Consider the following 9,829-nt stretch of genomic DNA (forward strand, 5'->3'; position numbering starts at 1 on the left):
TTTGATTAACTGATGTTAAAAATAAATTATAAAAAATAAAATAAATATTATTTTAATAATTTTTTAAATAAAAAATAACCACTAAAATGAAAAGTAGCTTCTTACAAGATTAATGCTTTTTTTTTTCCGGTACTATAATTTAATGCTTTGGACCTTCCATCTTTTCTCCATTAAAGCGGTATTTGTAGGTAGTAAACTAGTAATTTATTTATTGCCTTTGCCTACGAAATTGCCGGATTTTATAAAAGTTCTGGTAAGCTCTGGGTTGGATTTTGAATTATTATCGATTCCAAAAGTCAATTCATTTACCAATCACTTGCCTTTTGGGTTTTGATGTTAATATTAAGATGTATATATTACATTGTTTTAAAAAATCTAAATGATATATATATATATATATATATATATTTTGGATTAGATTCGGGCGGGTTTTAAGTTGGGTTTACAATATTCATACTCTATTTATTACTTATCGAGTAAAGTAATTATTTAAAAAAATACATATAAATTCAAGTTAGTATTCATCTTATTCTGATTCAATTATCATATGTATACTAGATATTAGTTTGCTGGGGGATCAAAACAATTTCTTTTGATGTAAAAAAATAATTAGACATTATTAACGTGTTTTCTAGTAGAAAACATAATTATGAATTCAAAATTTAATGCATATTGAAAGATATTTTTTTAAAAAAAATATTACGGCGATGATATATCGGATGACATCTTATTTTAAAAATATTGAAACGATAACATATGAAATTGACCCGGGTCAACCCGTGTAATTCATGACCTAGGTCATGAGACTATAATAACCTTATAAAAAGCAAATGAAAATAAATTATGAAGTTCAATCCCCAGTCAATCCAATTTTAAAAGATAAAATTGAAAAAAAATATATTCAACTTTAAAAATGACAAGAAAAGACACAAGTAAACTCAAGTTAACATGTCAAACCTGCATTTCCAATCACGCACCCCACTAGATTTAATAAATCTTTTATAAAACTATTTTTTATTTAATTATACAACAACAAAAAAAATAATACTTATAAAATTAAACATCAATCAAATATTATAATATTAATATGAAACTGTAATAATCTAATAAAAATCAAACCACAAAATAAATTCATTGTAAACATTTCAAATTATGGACATGCAAGCAATTCTTCTCCAATGAAAACTTGACAGTTGGCTTGGACGATACATAAGAAAGATGCTGGGCAAGACACGGTCATTTAGCACTTTACTTTTTTGAACTTAAATATACTATGATCGAGATTATTCTAAAAGACCACATGAATGATTTAATCTAAGATTTTCCTAGTTAGTATTTGAAAATGATTCAGAAGTCCAGGTTTTTTTAAGGTTCTTGTTTCTTTCTTTGATTCAAGCAATAATATTTGTCCTGATTAATGTTTTTTTTTATTTTTTCTATTTAATTAGAGACTGATTCCTAGATTGGTTATTTTTTCGCAATTTACTTTTTGTAATTTTATTGTTTTTAGCTTTCTGCCTTGTCATTATGCTTTTTTCATTGCTTAATTTACTTGCTTTCTTGACGCTCTCTTTACACACTTTGTTTACAAGCTTTCAGTTCATTTAATTGCCTTTTTTTTTCATGTAATTAAATGATATTTTTTAGTTTTTTGACATAAACCTTTAGGTTTGCCGTCAAATTTTTAATATTTTGATAAATATAAAATTGATTATTAATTAAAAAAAATCAAGTGCATGGACAACACTCAAAATCATGTGAAAAGCACCTGTGCACATTAAAGAGCACGTGCAGCCCCCTCTAAACATCCAGAAATATCCTTTTACTATGTTGTTAAAAGCATCAAATATCAATGCATGATCGTGTTCTCTTTCCTTTTCGTGGAGTGTATCAAAATCCAAAGCACCCGAATATAACGTCGAAAGTGAAAGCATAATCTTAATGTTAAAGTCAAAACCACTCCACCATAATCATGAACCAGTTTTATCACCCACCGCAGTTACAATTTTAATTTAATTTCATTGTTTTAAATGATTTTCTCTCTTCTCTCTTCTCTCAAGCACTAAAAAACAAACAAAATAAATTTTTAAATCCAAATAAAAAATCTAAAAGCTTTGAAATTGACAACTTTTCTCCATATTTTACAGGTCTTCAATATTTTAATCTCGTCTTCCTACTATAGTTTAAAATCTTATCTCGTGAAACTAAGTCATTGAAAAAAAAACTTGAAGGAAAAAATTAAAAAAAAAAAAGTTTAACAGAGAAGCTGCTAGAAATAAACCTGAGTTCGTTTAATATACTTAAATTAATGAAAAGATAAACTTTCAATAATACTAAAATTTATGATACTAACCAGTTAAAGACTCTGCCTACAATCTTTCTCTCCAAAGTAGTTGCAAGAGATGGGGCGATTAATTATTATGAAAATGGAGATGACAAGTAAACTTCAAAGGTTGTCAGTGGCGGAAATAAAAAGAAAACTCACGTGCGAACGGCCTCGAGTCTCGAGAGTGGAGGTAAGAAAGGCTTTTTGGTTAGGCGCAGCATCACATAAGAGGAAAGGAAAGGGTTGTGGCTACCTAACCTAGGCCACAGCTCGTCATCCATGACGTCCCTATCCTACCCTTTTTGGGTAGTCTCACCGTCCTAGGAATTCTTTTTTAATGTTGAGTTTATATTTTAATTTAGCACCACCACCGTCCTTAGATCTTGCTTTCTTCCTCGCTGTTGCCCAAAACAAAAGAAATGGAGCAGCACTACTCTTAGGGTGTCTCGTGTCCTTGTTTTGCATATAATATCTTTTTATCCTTTTTTATTTCATTTTTAATACAAAACAGACATTAAGAAAGATAATTTAAAGAATTTAATTAATTCTCTAGAGTGTTAATTTAGAAAAAAAATGGTAACCTTCAACACATAATATTAATTAACACTATTATCTCACTACTGCTATTCACTTTATTATATTACTACCATTATTATATTAATTTCCACTTTATAACATAAGCATTGTGCATGATTTTGTCTACATATTTTGTATTTTTTGATACAGATGTGGTAGGCTAAATACACTTAATAATTTTTCAAAATTCTAGTTATAAAGTTGAAAATGACTAATGGACGCCTGATATTATTTTCGGTTCGTGCTAAATGATACGTGTCCGCTTTCTTGTTTCATAAAAAATAAGATCAAAGTCACGACAATTCTTGAATTATTATTTTTTAGATTCTTATAGGTGGCACCGGCTATACATATCCTGGTCAACTCGGGAGGCTGCTACGTGTCAGTCTATTTGGATTTGATTGAAGTATGTTTGGATAAGATCGTCCTGTATGTCCTGCCGAGGTCGTAGGTTTGGAGAGATGGAAAGGAGAGCCCGCTATGACTTGGAGACCTGGTCCTCCCCCTCCATGATTGAGAAAGTTGATGCCAGAAAATGAAAGCCTTACCTTCTTACGACGTTAAATTTTTCCTTGTTGTCTTTTGCTGCTTTTTTACAGGACAGCGAAATCACATGTTGAATTTGTGGAAGAATAGCCGTGCTTATCATGCCGACCACAAATTGATTCTCATCGATTCATTTATGTAATTGTATATGTAATTTAGTTTATTCTTTTGTTTAATTATTCCTTTCAAGGCCAGTGTTAATTAGTTTCGATTTTAAAATCTTTCAATAACACAAAAATGCCACCACGCGGTGTTTTTTAAAAGAATAATTTTTTTATTATTTTAAATAATTTATATATATATTTTTAAATTGTTTTGATGTGTTAATATTAAAAATAAAATTTTAAAAATATATAAAAAATATTATTTTAATATATTTCTAAATAAAAAATATGTATTTTGAAAAGTAACTGCTATCACAATATCAAATAAAAGGTAGTCATAATTCCCTAACTAAATGGCTTCTTCTTCCTTCATAGTTTAAGAGTGACTGGATCGGCTAAATTAAATGGCTAGGACATACGAGGTGTTAGGTGAACCGTTGGTGCCCATGATGTAAATAAGAGGTGAAGATGATTCAAAGTGAGGTAAAAATCGATAATAAAGGAGAAATATAAAGGCATATAGAAAATGCAAGCACACAATTAATTTCATTCTCCGGCTTCTCCTGCTTATTATGATTGTCTTAATACTAAGCTAAAAAATAATTTCTCCAAGACCACGATAGAAGCCCAAAATGATTTCTCAATTCCTCAATAATACAATTATTAAACCTTGTTTTCTAGGTCGACTAGATGATCATCGACTCAAGATCTGACCTAACTCAGGTTGGGTTTATTTTCGAATCAGAATGCACATTGACTTGATCAAATTCAAAAAACCTAACAAATCAATCGATTACTTGGTTAACCTAGCAAAGTTCATATGATACTTGATCGGGCCAATTTCAATAATGTCGTTCTGGATAAATCCAAATAAGATCTAATAAAATAACATCATTTTGTTTTGTGTTTTTGTTTTTAAATTTTATTCAGAATAATGTTTAAGGATAAATCCAGTTAACTTGAAGATTAATCCAATAAACCCATAACCCGAAGGGGGTATAATACCTGTGCTTAATAGATTCAAAATTGAAATCTAATGACAATGTGAGATCCAATATAAAATCGTGAACCTTTGGAACCTTCTCATTTCCTTGAGCCAGTGCTTTAAACAAAGTGAGAAACGATAATATCTTGCCATAGAAATTATATCAAGTCCAAGTATTTCTAGAAAAGGTACCAAACCTCCATCAGTAATTCTAATGCATCACACGGTTTTAAACAAAATCAATGAGAAATTTAAAGATGTTTTTTTTTCCAAACAAAAAGATCTTCCTCGGGTTTCAGGTATTCATTGGGTATTTATTGAACATTTATTTGCAACTTAACCCATACTTAAACCCGAATTAACAAAAATATCATACTTAATTGCAATGTATAATGACCCAAATATGGGTGGTCACTTTAGTGCTATTGTGACTGAAAAAAGGATGAGTAGTCTATTCTATTAAATAAAAAAAAAACAAAAACATGTGAGATAGTATACGAGAGAGTGTCCCATTTGTTAGAAGAACAAGGCTAAAAATATACTTTAAGAGTCTTGTCCTATTACAACCTCTTCCTATTACTTCAATATTATTTACTGATATTAGTATGGATTTTATAGAAGGACTATTCAAATCTAATGACAAAAAGATTATTTTTATGGTAATGGATAAGTTTAGTAAATATACATACTTTATAACTTTGGCTCATCCCTATTCTACTACTACGGTGGCTACTATTTTTATGGATCATGTATATAAACTTCATAGCCTACCTGGTAGTATAGTAAGTGATAGAGATTCAGTATTTTTAAGGATAAACTTTCTTGTGTTTATTTATTAATAGAAAAGTTGTTTAACAGAAAATACTTTCCAGCCAATGAAAAACACTTTCCAGTCAAAGGAAAATTTAGCTTGGTTTTCAGGAAAGTGTTTTCCCTTTATTTTGGGCAAAAAACACTTTCCGGAAGTTGTGAAAAATTTAAAAATATCATATTATTTGCTGATTATATCAAATTTGATCCTCAAACTTTTGATTGTTATATATATATATATATATATATATATATTTTGTTTTGAATATTTGTTTTTCAATTTCATCCCTTAGAATTTAATTTTTATATTAATTTTGGTCCTTATTTTTATAATTGTTATTTGCTTTTCCCTTATCATTTTTCAATTGAAATTTTTTATCTATCAAATTTGGTCCTAATTATTTTGATTGTTATTTATTTTATTTAAAATAATTTATGAAATGTTAATTATTATTATTTTAATTTCTTCATCTTTTAATTTTTTAATTTTTTAGATTTGATCTCTATTATTTTGATTATTATTTATTTTATTTGAGATAATTTATGAAATTATATTTTTTTTTTCAATTTCATTCTCATTCAACTTTTTAATTTGTAAGATTTGTTCCTTATTATTTTAATAAACTTGAAAAAAATAAAATATTAATAAGTTATTTTCCAGCTCATTTTCCATGACATAACCAAACATTGGAAAGTGTTTTCCAACTTATTTTTCATTACACTATTAAATATCGAAAAATAATTCACTTTTCAAAAAAAAATTACTTTTTAGCAAACAAACGAGAGCTAAATTATTTTTGGAGGAATATATTTACTTACCAAGGAATATAATTGCATTACTCTATATCCTACCATCCCTATAAAGATGGGTAGACCAAATCAGTCAAGAAATGCGTAGAACTATTTAAGATGCATAATTGGTGGAGCTCCTAATCAATGGTCAAGGTGGTTATCCTGGGCAGAATAATGGTACAACACTAATTACCACACTTATACTAAGTCCACTCCTTGTGAAGTTTTGTACGGCCAGGCTTTTCTAATACACATTCCTTACTTTTCTAGAGAGAAGACATGCTCAAAGTCATTAAGATTAGTCTCAAGTAAGCTCAACATAGGATGATACAGTTAGCAAATAAAAAAAAAAGGATTGAAAAGGTATTTGTTGTGGGAGTTAAGGTTTATCTTAAACTGCAACCTTACATAAAAAGACTAGTTGTTAATAAGATCCCACGCAAACTAAGCTTTATGAGACTTATCAAGTAATTGAACGCATTGGTGTAGTGGCATACAAATTAGGGTTGCCTGATTTAGCTACAATTCACATAGTCTTTCAAGTGTGTTAATTAAAATGTCATACTAGAAATAAAAGGGTACGTGAAGAATTACCCATAATTTTGATTGATCTTGTATAAAGCATAAAAACTAGGTTGCCACCCAAGTCTTGATTCTTTGAAAGGGTCTACCACCATCAAAGGCCACCCGAAAATTCATCAATGAGTTCTCTTTAAGATTTCCTCAATTTTCCCTTGAGGACAAGGATCCTTTGATGGGAAGAGAATTTTCACAGGTCTTGCAAGGAAAAAAAGAGTAATAGGGGAAAAGAAATTAGGGCTGGATGGATTTAAATTACATGATCGTTAAGGTTACTGTATTGATGGCCAAAACGCATCGTTTACTTTATGTTTTTATTTTACTATGTCAAGAGACATGCCACGTATTGGCTTATTTGTAGAATAATGTTAGCTGTTGTCTAGAAGGAATATTTGGAGCTACATGTAGCAGAATGTCAGCAAGAATGATGGACATGAATCATTTGATGAATTAACAAATTTTGTTCTCTCTCTCTCTCTCTTATTCTTCTTCTTCCAAATCTTTGACCTCCACTGATCCAGTAATGCCATTGCTGGAACTTGGACATTAATCATCCCTTGCAGGAAAACACGTCCGGATATCATCCTGGTTAGTACTCATTTTATCAAAAACTTGCTCCAAGGATCAAGTCCATTGTCACCACCCACCAAAGGAATACGCTATCAACATATTCATATCCAGAAGTCAGGAAGTCCTACCTTAAATAGGTTGTTTAGCCACAGTGCCAAGAAGAAATCATTTTCATCAGAAGATATTTTGAGTGTTTATGTGGGTTCAAGCTGATAATGCGTGTCGAAGTGAAACAGGACCCAAGCTTAAAAAATAGCTTCTTGCAGCAGCAGTCACTTAAAAACATGCATTGTACTTACTGTATGGAGAACACTGCACACAAGAGGTGCTGAAAGTAAGAATACACAGGTTGAACATAGAATTCGGCCAGGCAAGATATAAATAACAAGCAAACATATCATGCAGGCAAAGCGAAGCTCTCCTGTGTCCAGTGGGGAGGATCCATCACCGCACAAGGATCTGATTTCTCAAAGTCGGCAACCTGCAACAAACAAGAGTACACAACAGTTTTAATGATAGCATTCTGATTACAATACCATACGAGAAACCTGAGACAATAGGAAAAGAAAAAAAAGTGACAGTATGAATAGTCTTACCTTTTCTTTGCAGCTTGGGCAGTAGTGATGCTTGTGCCAGAGGCAGTCCATAGAAGGGCAAAGAAAGCAAAATCCAACCATCAAAGGCATCATGCAACCAACAACAGCTGCCAAACTAGGCTTTGATCTGTGCTACGAAATGTCATCATTCAGGAGAGGGAGGATCAGTCCATGGAAGAAAAGACAGGACAATAATAGAGTCTGTGAACTTCAAAAACTATTGTAAAGGTTGGATAATAGTTTTGCCCTTTTCTGTTTGTGCGGTCCTCCTCTCCAACAAAGGAGAAAAGGAAACTCTATACAAACGGAAAAGCTATGCATAAAAACTCCTATTAACTGAACTGGCAGTAATGGATAGTGTTACATTAGAGATTTGTAAAATCATTTTACTAAGAGTTCATTTGGTATGACTCACAAAAATAACTTTGGCTTTGAGTCGATTCAAAAGTTATTTTTCATAACCAACTTATGACAAAAATGAGTTAGGTTACGAGCATGTCTCGCAAAAAATGACTTAAGAACATTTTTTTTTTTTTTGAATAAAAGAGGTCGTGTGTAAGGAATCGACAAGTTCAAAGGTAAGAATTTTAACGCTTGAGTAAAGCGGCATTCTAACTCAATTTTGTAAACCTTTTGATTTAAATCAAGAGTTTTTAACTCTTGAGTAAAGCGGCATTCTAACTCAATAATATTGGTTCAATAAAAGGCTAAGAGTGGCAACAGCTTTACTAATCTCCGTTAGATACAGTATTATGTGAATCGAAAAGGAAATAAATAGAGGTGAAAAAGAGAGAGGAAGAAATAACTTCATTATAAGATTCCAACAACAAGAAGGATCCCAAGAAATGCCAGAAAACACATGGAAGATCAATGCCATAATGCACACAGAGAAAAGGGTTTCCATTCCCATTTCCATTGCAAGAGCTCATGAAACCAAGTTGAAATAACAGGCTACATTAGGAGAAAGTTCATTATTTTTTCTGGAAAAAACTATATCCTCTACGACAGGAAAGCCAACTCACATTTATACCTCCACCATGACCCTGGAATTAAACTTAGAAGGTTTTGCAATTAATTGTACAATATGATTTTGTAACCATACATTTGAAAAAAAAAAACAGTACTCCTTCTATAATGGTAGCTCAATTTTGCATAAATAATTACTACTGCAATTTTATCATGAAGATATTAAAAATTAAAAACATATATATGATTTTGTAACCTATAAGCAACAGAGAGAATTAAGTAATGAAAGATAACTTTTAATTACCTAACGACGGTAACGCCAGAATTACCACAGTAGACGCAGTTAAAAGGAGCAGGAGTGTCGCGATACATAGTCTGTTGAATCGGGATCCCCCTTGGATCGCCGACGATTGCGTTTGGCGGTATAGCTCCGGCTTGGTACGGGTTCTGCCCAGCGTAGTAAGGAACTCCGATGACAGGTTCGTCCTTTTGCCCCATTTTCAATGGATTTTGTGATTAGAGATCGACGATGAAGGATTTTTTGTTCTTGTTTGCAATGAGCAATGGTCCTCTCCGTGTTGGAACAATTTTTAGAGGAGGTTTCTGTCGTTGAAAGCAAAGCTGGAACGCTAGTCTACATTGACTATTAAATTATAATACAAAATAAATTTGTCGGATTGACATGGTGGAAGATGAACGATACATTGTGCCTGGCCGGCTGGCCCTGTTAATTTTCCATCAAATTAGTTTTTTTCTTTCTTTCTTAATGGTGTTGAAGGAAAAAAAAAGTCCTTACGGTCTTTGAGTGCATTTATTTTGCATAAAAATATTTTTAAATATTTTTCTTCTGGTTTTTTTTTAATTTGTTTTGATCCATAACATATATTTTACTTATAATTAGCTTTTAAGAGTTTATATATTATTATAGTAATGGTTGTTTTTCAAAGTATTTTTACTTGAAAATAATTTTTTTAAAATA

General features: G+C 31.0%; 1 protein-coding gene across 1 annotated transcript; it reads right to left on the reverse strand.

The window, feature by feature from the left end:
- Positions 1 to 7,533: 7,533 nt before the first annotated feature.
- On the reverse strand, positions 7,534 to 9,611 carry LOC7460577 (GSH-induced LITAF domain protein). The gene is made up of 3 exons (XM_002299302.4): positions 9,155 to 9,611; positions 7,885 to 8,011; positions 7,534 to 7,769 (listed from the first exon to the last, which is right to left on the reverse strand). Exons 1-3 carry the CDS (start codon positions 9,346 to 9,348, stop codon positions 7,686 to 7,688), a joined length of 405 nt encoding a protein of 134 aa, XP_002299338.1. The 5' UTR covers positions 9,349 to 9,611; the 3' UTR covers positions 7,534 to 7,685.
- Between the last annotated feature and the right edge of the window lie 218 nt (positions 9,612 to 9,829).

Source organism: Populus trichocarpa, chromosome 1 (assembly GCF_000002775.5).
Source record: "Populus trichocarpa isolate Nisqually-1 chromosome 1, P.trichocarpa_v4.1, whole genome shotgun sequence".
NCBI classification, from domain to species: domain Eukaryota; kingdom Viridiplantae; phylum Streptophyta; class Magnoliopsida; order Malpighiales; family Salicaceae; genus Populus; species Populus trichocarpa.

Coding starts and splice junctions, on each gene's coding strand:
- LOC7460577 (XM_002299302.4), bottom strand. CDS start 9,348: ATGGGGCAAAAGGACGAACCTGTCATCGGAGTTCCTTACTACGCTGGG. Junction 8,012..9,154: donor TCTGGCGTTACCGTCGTTAG/GTAATTAAAAGT, acceptor TTCGTAGCACAG/ATCAAAGCCTAGTTTGGCAG. Junction 7,770..7,884: donor GCCCAAGCTGCAAAGAAAAG/GTAAGACTATTC, acceptor TGTTTGTTGCAG/GTTGCCGACTTTGAGAAATC.